Consider the following 19,417-nt stretch of genomic DNA (forward strand, 5'->3'; position numbering starts at 1 on the left):
AGACTGTAATCGATAAGATAATAAAATATCTGAAGCGTTATAGTCGGGAAATTTAAACTCTATAAACAACATTTTCCTGTGGTTCCCCGACTTCCTAGTTAATTACTACTCCGTGATTCGTTTAATTACAGAACAATTACACATAGAGAATTGATTTGATAATATTACAGTCTTCACCTTTAATGACAGCAAACGCTACGACAACCCCTATGTTTTGATGGTCAAGGATTAAAATGGTGCCATGTACAACATCATAAATAGTTCTGATTATTATATAATGGTGGACTGCGTAAACCCTGTAAGTAACCTTGTGTAAATTCATGGAACACAAGGGCCTTTGATTTGTCTGGACCCAGGAACCTGGGGATTTCATGGGCACGTATGTGCTTGTCGGTCCCAAATATCAACCACCACTCCTAAAATTATATTTCAGAAGAGAACATTTCCAATTTGGAGCACTTTATGATCACATTCCCAGTCAAGATAACATCAATCAAGCTCATTTTGAGATGTTCATTTAGAAAGGAACATATCCTCCCACAATGACAATTATCATTTTAAAATGTATTATTACTATACTTACCTATTTGCATGACACCCAAAGTCAACAGGATTAAAAAAACAATAATCATATATTAATTAAGTAAGTATATAAAAGCACACTAAACATGATGACAGACTAATCATGGAGAACCCTAAACATGATGAGATAAACCAGGGACGTGAACTAGACAGAAGATAAAAACTAAAGACAACAGAGAATCCAGGTAAGCCTGTGTGAAGAAGTGTTAGTGTGGACCTGAATATGTGCATGGATTGTGAGGTTGATATGGAGAGGGAGTTCCAGAGTTGGGCAGCTGCACTGCTAAAAGCCTGGTCTTCCATGGAGCAGAGCCTAGTGCGAGGGAGGGTGAGGAGGCCAGTGTCAGAGGAGTGCAGTGAACAGGTGGGAGTGAAGGGGTGCAGGAGGTCAGTAAGGTATGAGGGTGCCAGTCCATTGAGTGCTTTGTAGGTGAGCATGAGCAATTTCAAGATGATCCTGTATTGAACTGGGAGATAGTGGAGTATGATGAGGGTGGGGTGATGTAGTCCCAAAGGTCTCGCGTGTGCAAGGACTCAGCTGCATTTTTTACATGTTGAAGTCTGTCCAGTGATTTGGTGGGGAGTCCGTAGTGAATGGCGCTGCAGTAGTCCAGGCGTGATAAAACAAAAGTGTGAATGAGGGTTTCAGCGCATCTACAATCTTTAAGGCCACCGACTGAAGCAAACTAAACCTGCATTTAAATGATCACCTTGGCAAAGCAAATCATATTAAAAGTTTGTCAATAATATTATCAGCAGAGATATTTGTCACTAGTGCTCATTCTTTTTATCTGGAGTTAATGTATTCTACGTTTTGTGTTTGTTCCCACAGGCGGTTCCATCTACAAGTGCAACCTTGGTTTCAGGGTGCAGGCTCACTTCCATTGTTTTTGAATAAGAATCAGTTCCTCCAACACTTGAATAAAAGCCATGGGACATCACCCCCCGGGGGGTAGAGGCTGGGACATCCCACACTCTCCCGGTGGGTATGTGTCATATACAGTTGAAGTACTAAGTTTGGAGTCATTAAAACTCGTTTTTCAACCACTCCACAAATTTCTTGTTAACAAACTATAGTTTTTGGCAAATCGGTTAGGACATCTACTTTGTGCATGACACAAGTCATTTTTCCAACAACTGTTTACAGACAGATTATTTTACTTATAATTCACTGCATCACAATTCTAGTGGGTCAGAGGTTTACATACACTAAGTTGACTGTGCCTTTAAATAGCTTGGAAAATTCCAGAAAATGATGTCATGGCTTTAGAAGCTTCTGATAAACGATGTCAATTAGCCTGAGTCAATTGGAGGTGCACCTGTGGATGTATTTCAAGGCCTACCTTCAAACTCAGTGCCTCTTTGCTTGACATCATGGGAAAATCAAAAGAAATCAGCCAAGACCTCAGAAAAAAATGTGTAGACCTCCACAAGTCTGATTCATTCTTGGGAGCAATTTCCAAATGCCTGAAGGTACCACGTTCATCTGAACAAACAATAGTACGCAAGTATGAACACCATGGGACCGCGTAACCGTCATACCGCTCAGGAAGGAGACGCGTTCTGTCTCCTAGAGATGAACCTACTTTGGTGCGAAGTTCAAATCAATCCCAGAACAACAGCAAAGGACCTGGTGAAGATGCTGGAGGAAACAGGTACAAAAGTATCTAAATCCACAGTAAAACGGGTCCTATATAAACATAACCTGAAAGGCCGCTCAGCAAGGAAGAAGCCACTGTTCCAAAGCCGCCATAAAAATGCCAGACTACGGTTTGCAGCTGCACATGGGGACAAAGATCGTACTTTTTTAAGAATTGTCCTCTGATCTGACGAAACAAAAATGGAACTGTTTGGCCATAATGACCATCGTTATGTTTGGAGGAAAAAGAGGGATGCTTGCAAGCCGAAGAACACCCTCCCAACCGTGAAGCACGGGGTTAGCAGCGTCATGTTGTGGCGGTGCTTTGCTGCAGGAGGGACTGGTGTACTTCACAAAATAGATGGCATCATGAGAAAGTAAAATTATGTGGATATATTGAAGCAACATCTCAAGACATCAATCAGGAAGTTAAAGCTTGGTCGCAAATGGGTCTTCCAAATGGACGATGACCCCAAGCATACTTTCAAAGTTGTGGCAAAATGGCTTAAGGACAACAAAGTCAAGGTATTGGAGTGGCCATCACAAAGCCCTGACCTCAATCCCATAGAAAATTTGTGGGCAGAACTGAAAAAGCTTGTGCGAGCAAGGAGGCCTACAAACCTCACTCAGTTACACCAGCTCTGTCCGGAGGAATGGGCCAAAATTCCCACAATAAGTGGGGAAGGCTACCCGAAACGTTTGACCCAAGTTAAACAATTTAAAGGCAATGCTACCAAATACTAATTAAGTGTATGTATGTAAACTTCTGACCCACTGGGAATGTGATGAAAGAAATAAAAGTTGAAATAAATAATTCTCTACTATTATTCTGACAATTCACATTCTTAAAATAAAAGTGGTGATCCTAACTGACCTAAGACAAGGAATTTTTACTAGGATTAAATGTCAGGAATTGCAAAAAACTGAGTTTAAATGTATTTGGCTAAGGTGTATGTAAACTTCCGACTTCAACTGTAAAACTAGCAAACGGTAGTACGCCCCAAATGTAACATGAAAGAATTGTGAAAAATCTGTCCAAGCATGTATTAAGTAAGTACTCAGGTGTTCACAGTGGGGATGTCACTTCAACTTCAAACCTGCCCAGCCAGTTCCTGGATCCAGTGAAGGCAATTTGAGTACTTGCTGTTGTCAAAACAATGCACAGTTCAAGTGTGCCTTTTCACATACAGAGAAAGGAGAAGGCACATGAAGTGTACTGCGAGTCACCTCAATGCCAGTCTAACCATGAACTAGCACAACAATCAAGTGTTATTTTCTTTCAAATAGTTAGTGGACTATTGTACATTACAACGGAAAGTGAAAACATGAGGGAAGATGTTTTGTCGGAGATGGTAGAAAATAAATGGTTTGGAGACAAAATGTCTGAGTGCCTGAAGCTCCAATGTCTGGCTATGGCTCAGTCGCTCCCTTTGTCTGTTCAGCCCACAGTTCGTGTGCATAAATGCAAACATTATGTTTCTGTCTTTGAACCAACCGCTTATTATTATGAGTGTGGCTACACAACTTCAATAGCCGTGTTCTGCTTAGTCTCTCCACGTGTGTCTCTTATTGAGAAGGTCACTTCAGGTGATGACTTATCAGTGTTTTGATTTGAACAGTTAATCAAATCAAACTTTATTTGCCACATGCACCGAATACAACAAGTGTAGACTTTATCGTGAAATGCTTACTTACAAGCCCTTAACCAACAGTGCAGTTCAAGAAGAAAATATTTACCAAGTAGGCTAAAATAAAAAGTTATAATGAAAAGTAACACAATAAGAATAACACTAACAAGGCTATATACAGAGGGCCCCGGAGTCAGTGTGCAGGGGAACAGGCTAGTTGAGGTAATCTGTACATGTCGGTGGGGGAGAAGTGACTATGCTTAGGTAACAAACAAACAGCGAGTAGCAGCAGTGTACAATGGGGGGGGGGGGGGGGCAATGTAAATTGTCCGGTGGCGATTTTTATGAATTGTTCAGCAGCCTAATGGCTTGGGGGTAGAAGCTGTTGAGGAGCCTTTTGGTCCTAGACGGCAAGCGCTCCTGTACTGCTTGTCATGCGGTAGCAGAGAAAACAGTCTATAACTTGGGTGACTAGAGTCTCTGAAAATGTTATGGGCTTTCCTCTGACACCGCCTATTATATAGGTCCTGGATGGCAGGAAGCTTGGCCCCAGTGATGTACTGGGCCGTTTGCACCACCCTCTGTAGCGCCTTACGGTCAGATGCCGAGCAGTTGCCATACCAGGCGGTGATGTAACCAGTCAGGATGCTCTCGATGGTGCAGCTGTAGAACCTTTTGAGGATCTGGGGGTCCATGCCAAATCTTTTCAGTCTCCTGAGGGGGGAAAGGGTTTTGTCGTGCCCTCTTCACGACTGTCTTGGCCGCAGTCGTGGGTGAACAGGGAGTACAGGAGGGGACTAAGTACACACCCCTGAGGGCCCCAGTGTTAAGGATCAGCGTGGCGGACGTGTTGTTGCCTACTCTTACCACCTGGGGGCGGCCCGTCAGGAAGTCCAGGATCCAGTTGCAGAGGGAGGTGTTTAGATCCAGAGTCCTTAGCTTAGAGATGAGCTTCGTGGGCACTATGGTGTTGAACGCTGAGCTGTAGTCGATGAACAGCATTCTCACATTGGTGTTCCTTTTGTCCAGGTGAGAAAGGGCAGTGTGGCGTAGAGGTCGACCGATTATGATTTAAAAATTGTTTTATTTTTTTTGCCGATACCGTTTATTGGAGGACCAAAAAATCCGATGCCGATTAATCGGCCGATTGTTTATTTATTTATTTGTAATAATGACAATTACAACAATACTGAATGAACACTTATTTTAACTTAATATAATACATCAATAAAATCAATTTAGCCTCAAATAAATAATGAAACATGTTCAATTTGGTTTAAATAATGCAAAAACAAAGTGTTGGAGAAGAAAGTAAAAGTGCAATATGTGCCATGTAAGAAAGCTAATGTTTAAGTTCCTTGCTCAGAACATGAGAACATATGAAAGCTGGTGGTTCCTTTTAACATGAGTCTTCAATATTCCCAGGTAAGAAGTTTTAGGTTATAGTTATTATAGGAATTATAGGACTATTTCTCTCTATACGATTTGTATTTCATATACCTTTGACTATTGGGTGTTCTTACAAGCACTTTAGTATTGCCAGTGTAACAGTATAGCTTCCGTCCCTCTCCTCGCTCCTACCTGGGCTCGAACCAGGAACACATCGACAACAGCCACCCTCGAAGCAGCGTCACTTGCTCTGCATGGGTAACGTTTGAAACGCTATTAGCGCGCAGCCCGCTAACTAGCTAGCCATTTCACATGGGTTACACCAGCCTAATCTCGGGAGTTGATAGGCTTGTAGTCATAAACAGCGCAAAGCATTGCTAAGAGCTGCTGGCAAAACGCACGAAAGTGCTGTTTGAATGAATGCTTACGAGCCTGCTGGTGCCTACCATCGCTCAGTCAGACTGCTCTATCAAATCAGACTTAATTATAACATACAGAAATACGAGCCTTTGGTCATTAATATGGTCGAATCCGGAAACTATCACGTTTATTCTTTCAGTGAAATACGGAACCGTTCCGTATTTTATCTAACGGGTGGCATCCATAAGTCTAAATATTCCTGTTACATTGCACAACCTTCAATGTTATGTCATAATTACGTAAAATTCTGGCAAAGTAGTTCGCAGCGAGCCAGGCGGCCCAAACTGTTGCATATACCCTGACTCTGCGTGCAATGAACACAAGAGAAGTGACACAATTTCACCTGGTTAATATTGCCTGCTAACCTGGATTTCTTTTAGCTAAATATGCAGGCTTAAAAATATATACTTCTGTGTATTGATTTTAAGAAAGTCATTGATGTTTATGGTTAGGTACATTCGTGCAACGATTGTGCTTTTTTCGCAAATGCGCTTTTGTTAAATCATCCCCCGTTTGGCGAAGTCGGCTGTCTTTGTTAGGAAGAAATAGTCTTCACACAGTTCGCAACGAGCCAGGCGGCCCAAACTGCTGCATATACCCTGACTCTGTTGCAAGAGAAGTGACACATTTTCCATAGTTAAAAGAAATTCATGTTAGCAGGCAATATTAACTAAATATGCAGGTTTAAAAATATATACTTGTGTATTGATTTTAAGAAAGGCAGTGATGTTTATAAAAGGCATTTAGCTCGTCTGGTAGGCTCGCGTCACTGGGCAGCTCGCATCTGGGTTTCCCTTTGTAGTCCATAATAGTTTTCAAGCTCTGCCAGATCAGACGAGCGTGAGAGCCGGTGAGGTAGGATTCAATCTTAATCCTGTATTGACGCTTTGCTTGTTTGATGATTCGTCTGAGGGCATAGCGGGATTTTTTATAAGCATCCGGATTAGTCTCCCGCTCCTTGAAAGTGGCAGCTTTAGCCTTTAACTCGATGCGGATGTTGCCTGTAATCCATGGCTTCTGGTTGGGATACGTACGTACAGTCACTGTGGGGACAACGTCATCGATGCACTTATTGATGAAGCCGATGACTGAGGTGGTGTATTCCTCAATGCCATTGGATTTATTCCCGGAACATATTCCAGTCTGTGCAAGCAAAACAGTCCTGTAGTGTAGCATCCGTGTCATCTGACCACTTCCGTATTGAGCGAGTCACTGGTACTTCCTTAGAATTGTGGTCAGATTTGCCAAATGGAGGGCGGGGAGAGCTTTTTATGCATCTCTGGGTGTGGAGTAAAGGTGGTCTAGGATTTTTTCCCCCCTGGTTGCACATGTGACATGCTGGTAAAAATTTGCTAAAACTGATTTAAGTTTGCCTGCATTAAAGTCCCCGGCCACTAGGAGCACCAATTCTGGGTGAGCATTTTCTTCTTTGCTTATGGCCTTATAGTTGAGAGTGATCTTAGTGGCAGCTTCGCTTTGTGGTGGTAAATAGACGGCTACGAATAATACAGATGAGAACTCTCTTGGTAGATAGTGTGGTCGACATCTTATCATAAGGTACTCTACCTCAGGCGAGCAATACGTCGAGACATCTTTAATATTAAACATCGTGCACCAGCTGTTATTGACAAAAAGACACACACCCCCACCCCTCGTCTTAGCAATAGGTAGCGTCTCTGTTCTGCCGGTGCATGGAAAATCCCGCCAGCCCAAATTGTCAGTTTCTTCGTTCAGCCACGTCTCGGTGAAACATAAGATGTTACAGTTTTTCAAGTCCTGTTGGTAGGATAATCTTAATAGTAGGTCATCAATTTTATTTTCTAACGATTGCACGTTAGCAAGGAGAATAGAAGGCATTGGGAGTTTACTCGCTCGCCTCCGGCTTCTCAGAAGGATCCCCGATCTGCGTCCCCTTTTCCGGCGTCTTTTCTTCACGCAAAAGGCGTGGATCTGGGCCTGTTCCAGTGAAAGCAGGATATCCTTCTTGTCGGACTCGTTAAACAACAAAGTTTCTTCAAGTCCGCAGTGAGTAATCACTTTTCTGATGTCCAGAAGTTATTTTCGGCCATAAGAGACGGTAGCAGCAACATTATGTACACAATAAGTAAAAAAAATAAGTTACACAAAAAAATAACAAAATTGCACAATTAGTTGGGAGAATGTAAAACGTCAGCCATGTTCTTCTTCTTCTTCAAAAAAATATATATATATTTGTTAACCTGTTGGGGGTAGGGGGCAGTATTGACACAGCCGGATAAAAAACGTACCCGATTTAATCTGGTTACTACTCCTGCCCAGTAACTAGAATATGCATATAATTATTGGCTTTGGACAGAAAACACCCCAAAGTTTCTAAAACTGTTTGAATGGTGTCTGTGAGTATAACAGAACTCATATGGCAGGCAAAAACCTGAGAAGATTCCTTACAGGAAGTGCCCTCTCTGACAAGATCTTGTTCTTCTTGTCTCTGTTTATTGAAGACTGAGGATCTTTGCTGTAACGTGACACTTCCTACGGCTCCCATAGGCTCTCAGAGCCCGGGAAAAAGCTGAATGATATCGAGGCAGCCCCAGGCTGAAACACATTTACGCTTTTGGCAAGTGGCCGATCAGAGGACAATGGGCTTAGGCGCGTGCACGAGTCGACCCCGTGCTTTATTTTCTTTCCTCTTTTTACCTAAACGCAGATTCCCGGTCGGAATATTATCGCTTTTTTACGAGAAAAATGGCATAAAAATGGATTTTAAACAGCGGTTGACATGCTTCGAAGTACGGTAATGGAATATTTCGAATTTTTTTGTCACGAAATGCGCCATGCTCGTCACCCTTCTTTACCCTTTCGGATAGTGTCTTGAACGCACGAACAAAACGCCGCTGTTTGGATATAACAATGGATTATTTGGGACCAAACCAACATTTGTTATTGAAGTAGAAGTCCTGGGAGTGCATTCTGACGAAGAACACCAAAGGTAATAACATTTTTCTTATAGTCAATCTGAGTTTGGTGAGTGCTAAACTTGCTGGGTGTCTAAATAGCTAGCCCTGTGATGCCGGGCTATCTACTGAGAATATTGCAAAATGTGCTTTCACCGAAAAGCTATTTTAAAATCGGACATATCGAGTGCATAGAGGAGTTCTGTATCTATAATTCTTAAAATAATTGTTATGCTTTTTGTGAACGTTTATCGTGAGTAATTTAGTAAATTTTTTGTAAATTCACCGGAAGTTTGCGGGGGGTATGCTAGTTCTGAACGTCACATGCTAATGTAAAAAGCTGGTTTTTGATATAAATATGAACTTGATTGAACAAAACATGCATGTATTATATAACATAATGTCCTAGGTGTGTCATCTGATGAAGATCATCAAAGGTTAGTGCTGCATTTAGCTGTCTTCTGGGTTTTTGTGACATTATATGCTAGCTTGAAAAATGGGTGTCTGATTATTTCTGGCTGGGTACTCTGCTGACATAATCTAATGTTTTGCTTTCGTTGTAAAGCCTTTTTGAAATCGGACAGTGTGGTTAGATTAACGAGAGTCTTGTCTTTAAAGTGGTGTAAAATAGTCATATGTTTGAGAAATTGAAGTAATAGCATTTCTAAGGTATTTGAATAACGCGCCACAGGATTCCACTGGCTGTTACGTAGGTGGGACGATTTCGTCCCACTGGCCCTAGAGAAGTTAAAGGCTGCAAAAACACAACAGGGAATACTGTAATATTTACTGTAAACTCTTGTATATATGCTGTAGTGAAAAAAACAGTAGTATATAGTATAGTAATTAGTATTTTTGTGGATTGTTGTATACTGTAGTGTTTTTGCAGACTGTAATATACTGTAGTATTTACTGTCATTACCGAAGTATTTACTCTTGTGTTTTTGTTTTTATTATCTTTGACATAAAAGTGGAGGCATTCACCTTGAGGAAACCTACTGGAGAAATACTGTTGCTATACCGCATAGCAGGAGGCAACTAGCCAGCCAGGCTGGAACGCAGTGCAGTGGTGTCTTCAGAAGCTAAACTCATCTCTGCCCCATCTCCTTTCTCCACGGCCAAAACTAAATTGTTTGAGAGCTCTTTAGTTTGTCCTTTTGTTCTCACCCGTGCCTGATTGATTGAATAGCAGGAATAATCTTTGCTGTGAATGGTGAGGGAAGAAAAGAGAAGAGGGATTCTATCATCTCTGTCATGTATCTTATCTTCATTGTTTTCGTTGAAGAAGATTGAGTGTATTTTAATAATGGACATTAGGGTTAACATATACATGTTCATACTGTAAGATTTTGTGAATCGAAAAAGTGAGGTATGTTTGTCATAGTGGTAAGATACATTGATACATTGTCAGTATGTGACAGTTTTCTGATTCGTTTTTTAGGTATTGTTGTAACTTCGATTCTGTTTTAGAGAGGCAAAAGGGAAAACCTCACTGTTATTGTAGGTTTAACATTTCAGCCCTACCGCTGCCTTTAAAACCACTAGACTGGCATGTTTATAGCTATAACCTGTTATCATCATCTTTAAGTGTAAATATTTACTTATACAGAAGCTGGTTTCAGACTTATTTTTCTCATATGAACCCAATTTTCTACACTGCAAGAGAAATACAATTGCTAAAATTGTTATGGCATATCATACCACTGTTCTACATGATTGATAATTGAACGTCCTCATCAATTTATCTAGAATTCAGATACGTTTCCACTGAGTTAATTTTAATGTGTTTGTTCTTGTCATTTTCAGTACCTCTAAAACGGATTATTTTAGACATACATATCATTGTAAATTTTCTATACAACCATTTTGGAAAATGTATTGCATAAATATACGTGTTTGTGATCAAACGCGATGGTGTCCTGAGTTAATCGTTTTTTTTTTTTATGAATGTGTTTTCTACTTCTGTAGTCATAAAATACGAATTCAGGCAAAATTTTTTTGCTGTAGATTCATCCTTAAATCCCTACCCCATACAAGTAGATGGCGATGGTATTGGTTTTGTTGGCAGGCTAATTTTAGTCACATGCTATACTTTAGGGCTGCAGCTGGATAGTATTGAAATGTTCAGGGCCCCAAACTGTACAAGTGTTGCAAATTATATGCTTTATGAAAAAGTGAACAGGATTTTCATATATCTCCTTGACTTTTCTTCAAAATGTACCTCTTGCCATTCCTCTGTATCCGTCGACGATCTTGACACTTCTGGGACTGGCGTGGACGCGCTCTCGCATTGTCCTCTCTGCGCGCTCCCGTGACACCTTCAGTTCCAATAGCTGTAGTTTCCTCCGCAATGACCTGTTTTCTTTCTGGCTTTGAGTTATTTCCAAACGAAACACTGCATAGTCGTCATCTACGAGTTTGCAGACCTCTGCCACTGCTGCATTCGCTAGTACCTCCATGATTGAGGCTATCTGAGTGTGAAAAACCATACCGTTAGCCATTGTTAGTTAACCCTTAGCAGCTAGCTAGCGTTACCTAGATAACATTTAACAACCAAGTACTGTTTCCAACGCGAATTAAAGACCACACGGGGTAAGTATGCGATGCGGTGAAATTAAACGAGTCATATTTAGAGTTCCATGGTGTCAAAAAACGTATAAATAACAAAAATAAAAACTGTAACGTGGAAATTTCCTTGGTCACTGTTTACTTCCGTTTACACTGAGGTGAAAGGACGTTGTAGCTCAGGGCTGTGGTTAAATGAAAAGCGTATGCGCGTTGTTCTTTTAAATACGGTACTGCTTGTGACATTACACATTCATCAGTATATTTCAAGATCAGAGCAGACTTGAGGTTTTGGGGATCTGATTCATCAGCTACCATCACTTTTGGGGAATTCTGAAGCATTTATGTAATCAAAACGATCACAAAGGATTCATGAAGGTCATGTTACATGACAGATGATATCTCATAGAACAAATATAAAATATCTCCTAAACTTGTCTTAACCGCAGACCTTATTTTCACCATTTATCCCAAAACCTCATTCTGAGACTGAAGTGAAGGGTCTGGGCTGCAGACGGGATCCCTGACTGGAACCTCTGTCCTGGTGGTCATCAGAGAGACAGAGGTTGTTCAGTCCACCTGTCCACTGGTTGTGTTCTGTGTGGTGGAGTCTCTGTCCCTCACAGTTGGGTCCTGGTTCTGATTCAGGAAGGAAGACCGAAGGCTCCTGATCCAAGGTTGCTGGGTTTGTGACCAGCCACCTCAGAGGTCCAATCTCTCCCACCAGTAACACTGGATATCAGCAGGTCTTCATGGACTGCAAACTGTAAACACAAATTGTACAGAAGAGCATAAAGGTTTATATAAGAAACTCTGCTGTACACACACAAACATGACATGATATTATAAAATGTTAACCACAGTCAAACCCATCTCTAACACTGTGATATAAGTACCTAACAATATGGAGCCATTGGAGTTTAATTAAAAAAATGTCCATATGTGTTGATTTAAGAATGAAGTATAATGTTTTGGTTTGACTGAGAGAAGGGAAACTCAGTCCCTAAAATTATGAACAACAGAAAAGAATGTTGATTTTGTATTTAATTTCAACAAAATGGTCACACTCACATAATGTGAAGTACAGTACTTTTATTGCACAAAATGATACGTGACAAGAATAACTTTTCTCATTATGGTAACACTTTACCTTTTCTGTAAATCTGGTACCCTCGCTTTGATATGAGTTTTAGAATACTTTGGAAAAGGTTCAACATTACATTACACACAGCTTCACTAATTCATGTCAAGTAAACATTAATTAAGGCACTATCATTATCTTACTATAAAACACCAGTATCAACCTAAAGGGACAACGTTTGTCACTCTTCATCAGTGAAGCAGTTTTAAGAACACCATCACACCAACCAACAGCATATCATGTTCTCTGTCTCATCATACGCATTCTTTCCTCAGTTCACCTCATCCAGTTCCCTCCTACATCCAAAACCAACAGAATTAACTACAAACTAACTAGTACTACATTACAAGTCACTATACTCTATACATGGGCCTTGTGCATTTTCTTCTGGTGTGTCCTGAGGTAGCTCCTCTCTGAGAACATCTTCCCGCAGACAGTACAAGTAAATTACCTCTCTCCCGTGTGGACCTTCGGGGGCATCGTCACCTGGTGCTGAACCTCTTCTCACACTGGGGCCAGCTGTAGGATTTCCCCCGTGTGGACCCTCTGGTGCCTCTTCAGGTTGGACAAGTGGGAGAAACTGACCTGGCACAGGTGGCAGCCAATTGGTTTCTTCCCCGTGTGCATCCTCCAACAGTTTGAGAAAGTTGAACACGGGAAGCGCTTCTCTTTGGTGCTGCCATCTTCAATGATTCTGTCTCTACTACTGTTATTTGTCAAAGGGCTTGTGTAGCTACTTAGCGTTGAGGCACTGGCATTGTCTGAGGTCTGGTTTAACATTAGGAGAGTGTGAGGAGGATGAAGACCAGAGTGTCTGTGTTGTCGCAGGGTCCATGTTCCAGTTGATAGATCCTATAGAAGGCAGGCTGAAGGCAGCACCTGTTATGGGGTTAAAACCTCTTCCGGCAGATGGTTGGCGGGAGGCTAAGATGCTCCCCCATCTTTAGTCCACTCAGCAGGTCAATGTTCTCTGGTCTGTCCTCTATCGTCTCCTCTTTGACCAGCAGCAGATCAGGCTTCCCATCCTCCATGTCTACTGACTGTAAGAGATACAGAGTGAGAGGATGTTGGATCAAGAATGAGGGATTGCTATGAGTACTATGCAAACATGTTAGTTGATTTGATACTATTGAAACGTGTTAGTTGATTTGATTACTTGACACTTTAATGGTTTGATCATTCAAAGACATGGTCCCACACTTAATGCAAAATGATTCAAGACCTGGGACTGTATCCACAAAGAGTCTCTGAGTAGAAGTCCTGATCGAGGACCAGGTCTCCACCTGTCTAGATGATCAAAAAACAAATAAAGCAACACCTTATGGCATGACGCCTACCTCATGTGACCTACTTGTGTGTATGTACTGATATGTATGTGTAACTGATAGATGCACACACACACACACATACATTACATGTTAATGTTTTTAAATGTATGTAAATTGTAGTCTTTTTCATTATGGGCTCCCGAGTGGCGCAGCGGTCTAAGGCACTGCATCTCCGTGCTTGAGGCGTCACTACAGACACCCTGGTTCGATTCCAGGCTGTATCACAACCGGCCGTGATTGGGAGTCCCATAAGGCGGTGCACAATTGGCCCAGCGTCATCCGGTGTAGGCCATCATTGTAAACAACAATTTGTTCTTAACTGACTTGCCTGGTCAAAATATATATATTTTTTTTAATTGTCGGACCCCAGTAAGATTAGCTGTCGCACATTGGCGTCGGCTAATGGGGGATCATCTCAGTGAGACTGTGTGTGGTCCTGTGCTGCTCAGCTGGTTCCTCTGTGGGTTCAGGAGGTGTAGTCTGGTTGTTTTCCATGACCATGTTCCCCTCAGGGTTCCCCAGACCCTCCTCACACCCCTCCTCCTTCACCAGCAGCAGCACTGGACCCTCCTCCTCCTGAAAGAGACAGGTGATACAGATTACACAGACATACACTCCCTCAGGTACGTACACACACACACAGAGATAATAAACACACTTTCAACATGGAGTGTTTACCCATCCCCATTATAGATTAAATAGGGCTTGTTTGAACAATTTTCATAGTTTGTATAGTTCCTTACTCATAATGATTCATTTGTGTGTACCCCTTTAAGAAGAAAGAGATTCATGTAGCTCCGGTAAAATAGGTCTTTCGTTTTGAATGGTTTGAGCTGGAGACGTTTTCTGCATTGTAAAGGTGAAACCACCGACACAAAGCCATGCTCCGTTTGTTTCTATGGCAGCAGTGGCGGTTCTAGACCATTTCAACTGGGGGAGGCCAAGCTGGGGCCAGTTGTACTGTTAGAGGGGCCAGTTACATTAGACGTTATTGTTGTCATATCGTTTTCTTCACTGCATTGCAGGCATTAGCAGGCAAAAGACCATGTTCATAATCATCATCGTTGCCACTGTCTAATAACGGATGTAAAAAAAGAACGATAGCAAGAATGTGTTATGTAAAAATTATTTCATACTCCACATTTAGGGGGGCCACAAGGGAGTCCAAAATTGTTGTCACAGGGGCACTGCCTCCCCCCCCCCCAGAACCGCTAGTGTATGGCCGAGGCTCTGGTAGAGCTAAGCCTAGTTATCAGAGTTGCCTGTGCTAATGGTTCTCACAATTACTTTGCTCATGAATTTTTCAAATATAACAGCCTGACCGCTCTGGACTTGAAACAACGATGCTGATGTAACTATGTGCCATTCAAAATATTATCTGAGCGGCACTGGTGCCCTCAAGTCAAAATTCCATTTGCATTCCACAGGTCACGTTTATAAGTGAGTGTTACATAATTTTTCAAGATTAGGAAAAGTTTTGGGGCACACTTGAGGGTTCTTCAAGGCACACCAGTTGAAAACCACTGCTCTGGACTGCAAGGTAGGGGAACCCTAACCATATTTTCATCCCTGTCCAATGGGAGAACATGGTTCCAGGGCTCACTGTGAAACCCTCTCAGCCCTTTTTAGGTTCTGAGATGTGTTTTTCCTCTACATGGCAAAGGTAACATGGATCTGTTATGGAGAACCCTCTCCATTTAACTAGAGATCAGTCAATATAATAATTATTTACTTTACTTTCTGGGTCTTAGAGAAGAAGGGGGACGGGACAGCGCCATCACCTGGCGCCAGAGCCCCAAACAACTATCTGATACTCTCTAGTCCACAAAGCTTCAGCTTTTCCTCGTTACGATTTTACTGCGATTTGTTCACACAACCGGGCCAATGCCTGCTCTGCCTACCCATTTTATGGGAGTTAGCGGCTGAGGATATACACTACATGACCAAAAGTATGTGGACACCTGCTCGTAGAACATCTCATTCCAAAATCATGGGCATTAATATGGAGTTGGTCCCCCCTTTGCTGCTATAACAGCCTCCACTCTTCTGGGAAGGCTTTCCACTACATTTTAGAACATTGCAGCGGGAACTTGCTTCCATTCAGCCACAAGAGCGTTAGGGAGGTTGGGTACTGATGTTGGCCGATTAGGTCTGGCTTGCAGTCGGCGTTCCAATTCATCCCAAAGTTGTTCGATGGGGTTCAGGTTAGGACTCTGTACAGGCCAGTCAAGTTCTTCCACACCGTGCAGGTAGCGTTCTCCTGGCATCCACCAAACCGAGATTCATCTGTCTGACTTTCCACTGATCCAGAGTCTAATGGCGGCCATCTTCACACCACTCCAGCCGACGCTTGGCATTGCACATGGTGATCTTAGGCTTGTGTGCGGCTGCTCAGCCATGGAAACCTATTTAATGATGGAAACCTATTTAATGAAGGTCCCGACAAACAGTTATTGTGCGTTGCGTCCAGAGGCAGTTTGGAACTCGGTAGTGAGTGTTGCAACCGAGGACAGACGTGCTATGCGCATTAGCAGTCAGCGGTCCCGTTCTGTGAGCTTGTATGGCCTACCACTTTGCGGCTGAGCCGTTGTTTCTCCTAGACATTTCCATTTCACAATAAATGCACTTCAAATTGGCCGGGGCAGCTCTAGCAGGGCAGAAATTTGACGAACTGACTTGTTGGAAAGGTGGCATCCTGTGACGGTGCCACGTTGAAAGTCACTGAGCTCTTCAGTAAGGCCATTCTACTGCCAATGTTTGTCTATGGTGATTGCCTGGCTATGTGCTCGATTTTATACACCTGTCAGCAACGGGTTTGGTTGAAATAGCCGAATCCACAAATTTGAAGAGGTGTCCACATACTTTTGCATATATAGTGTATCTTCGCTCCTGACAACCCTCTTCCATGGAGCAGGGCCAAGAAATACCAGTTACTTAGCTGTCCTACTGCCCAGGATTAGGAATACTGCACTGCAGTCATTTCCTTTTTCCTCTTGACAACCCTCCTCCATGGAGCAGGGCCAAGACATACCAGTTACTTCGCAGTCGTTTCCTTCTTCCTCCGGCTATACTGCCTGACGTCTTAGGTCAGCCGCTGGCTGCTCTGTCTCGAGAAAGCCTGCTTCCCACATCTATCCGGACTAACTTGCTGCAGCCTGGTAGAAGCAATGACCCTGTGAGGGCCCTGGGAGACCCCATCCCCAAACCGGTGACCACGTCATTTGGGGTGAGAGCTGACACCCTCATGAAAATAGGGTGATGTCGTGTGCTTTTCCTCCTATGTTGCCTACCCCCTTTTCCCTTATAAACGGAGCAAGGTAATAGTGCCTCCCCCTCATCTTCGAGCCCCTTGATGACCAGTGACTTTCCGGTCGGGAGCTACACCCTGCTCACGACCAGTCCTGGCAGCTATCGTCATGCAGGGTTTTTACCCAAGAGATCAAAGCAATTTTCTAACCTCACCCAGATGCTTTAGCCCTCAGGGCATAGCCAGTAATAAAATGTTTAAAAAGGAAGTAAGGGCCCGCGACTTGGAAGAGAGTGCCAGCTCCCTTATGCACGCTCTCTGTTTTACAGTTGTTGAGTTTAGTGGTATGACTATCTGTTTAGTGGTATGACTAAACAGATTGTTCCTTCCTACACTCTGTTTTCCATGGTCTTATGTTCCCTGCAGGACTTTTCTGGATTGAGAGATGGTTTGTTAAGGTCCTCTAGTCGCTTTTTTCGGCTTGCCAAGGTACGAACAGTAATAGAGTTTATCCATAACTGTTATGTCGTTTCTAGGGGGGCACGTTGCTAACTCACAGTCTCTAAGCCTTTAGGTCATCCTGGGACATGTTTATTGTGTTTAAGATACTTTCTGGTGTCCCTAAGTGAGTGGACTGTGCTCTACCAGCCACTGTTTGCGCCTGCAGAATGCCAAGGGTCTTTCAGGTTAATGTACTTAACCCATCCTAGGTTGACATTTTCTCATTGTCGACACCTTGGAGCCTATGGCTTTTCACCTGTCACCTTCCCCAGAAGGGCGTCCCCATCATTGTCCAGTATGCGCATCAACTTGGATTGAACGAGAGCTTAGGCAAGGGTGTTATGCTTTTCGCTCATTGGGCTGCCACCCTCGAAAGGTCTTTCTCTCTTCAATGGTATCCTGCCGGGACTATTATATTGATTTATAATGGTGAGGGTGACAGTCTTCGGAGGGGCCCGAAAGGGGCCTCTCATACAGAGAAGTTTACCTCTTGGTCACTGTTTTTGGGACATCATTAAACTTAGATTTTGTGCATCACTTATTGGGCTTCCCCTCACTTTGAGGTTTTTCCCGACGGGTTGTTCTTGCATTTTCTTGGTGCGTACTCCCTTAGTTTCGGAGCCTCTGAGGGTTGCTGATGTTAGGACTACCCTGGTTGGGCCTCCCGAGTGGTGCAGCGGTCTAAGGCATTGCCTCACAGTGCTAGCTGTGCCACTAGAGATTCTGGGTTCGAGTCCAGGTTTGTCGCAGCCGGCCGCGACCGGGAGACCCATAGGGCGGTGCACAATTGGCCCAGCGTCGTCCGGGTTAGGGGAGGATTTGGCCGGCAGGGATGTCCTTGTCCTATCGCACACTAGCGACTCCTGTGGCGAGCCAGGAGCAGTGCACGCTGACGTGGTCGCCAGGTGTACGGTGTTTCCTTCGACATATTGGTGCGGCTGGCTTCCGGGTTAAGTGGGCATTGTGTCAAGAAGCAGTGTGGCTTGGTTGGGTTGCGTTTCAGAGGATGCACGGCTCTCAAACTTCACCTTTCCCGAGTCCGTACGGGAGCTGCAGCGATGAGACAAGACTGTAACTACCAATTGGATACCATGAAATTGGGGAGAAAAAGCGGTAAAAACTTGCAAACAAAAAGGACTACGCTGGCTTCGGAGAGCATGTTTTGCCATATGGGAGTTGGCTATATCCCCATATGAGATACATCGAAACAAGTATTTGAAAGAGAACTTATGGTTACTTTCATAACCCTGCTTCCCTGATAATATGAGTGAGATGTAATATCGCATTTCCCTGCTCACAAAGGCGGAAGAGACGAATGCTTGTGAATGACCCAAAGGTGGGAGAGTGGCTCCTTATAAAGGAGGTGAGGGCCTCACCTCATTCGCCACTATACCAGTCTGTCTCCAACAGATGCGTTTGATAAGTCCTTCCAAGAGTATTGGTGATCCTGATGAATCCCCATATGTGATATCGAAACAAGTATTTGAAAGAGAACCGGGGTTATGAAAGTAACCTTAACTTTTAACGCGATGTCGGTGTATGCAGAATAAGGCGAGGTCAGATGTGATATGGGAATTTTAATGTTTGTGCTTTTCTTATAACATATTTCTGTATTCTATTCATGTGCTGTTCTATAAACCAATTTCTGTGCTCATGCAAGTGGTTGACTGAACAAATCCTCCTCTTATCAGGAGCTGCAATTTGGCAGTACGCCCTGACCTTGTTTTGAGAACAAACTAAAGATATCTCAGTTTCAAGGTCTCAGCTTAGAAAGAAGCGTCGTGAGGTGTTGGTCTGTCACATGTTATGAAACAAAACTGTTATGATGAATGAATTATGCAAATATAACTGGTCTGTGTATAGCCGTATTTAAGACAACTGCTGGGTCTGCCCAGGGAGAGCTCCTGATTGACATGTGTACTGTGGTTCATTGAGTTGGTTGAAACCTCTCCAGCACGCTGACAATAAACAATGATTCATTTGAGTGTCCCTGTGTAAGAATTTTTCCACAAAAGATGTATAATAAACACAGTCTCAATGAGTC

General features: G+C 43.0%; 1 protein-coding gene across 1 annotated transcript in view; it reads right to left on the reverse strand.

Annotated features, from left to right (window-relative positions):
- The window catches only part of LOC123742524 (uncharacterized), a 23,599-nt gene extending 12,287 nt beyond the window's left edge, over positions 1-11,312 (reverse strand). The window contains exon 1 of the mRNA XM_082974208.1: positions 10,813-11,312. Coding sequence (XP_082830334.1) covers positions 10,813-11,092 — 280 coding nt within the window. The 5' untranslated portion in view covers positions 11,093-11,312. The remainder of the gene's footprint in view (positions 1-10,812) is intronic.
- Positions 11,313-19,417: the final 8,105 nt, after the last annotated feature.

Source organism: Salmo salar, chromosome 04 (genome assembly GCF_965601325.2).
Source record: "Salmo salar chromosome 04, fSalSal1, whole genome shotgun sequence".
Taxonomy (NCBI): Eukaryota; Metazoa; Chordata; class Actinopteri; order Salmoniformes; family Salmonidae; genus Salmo; species Salmo salar.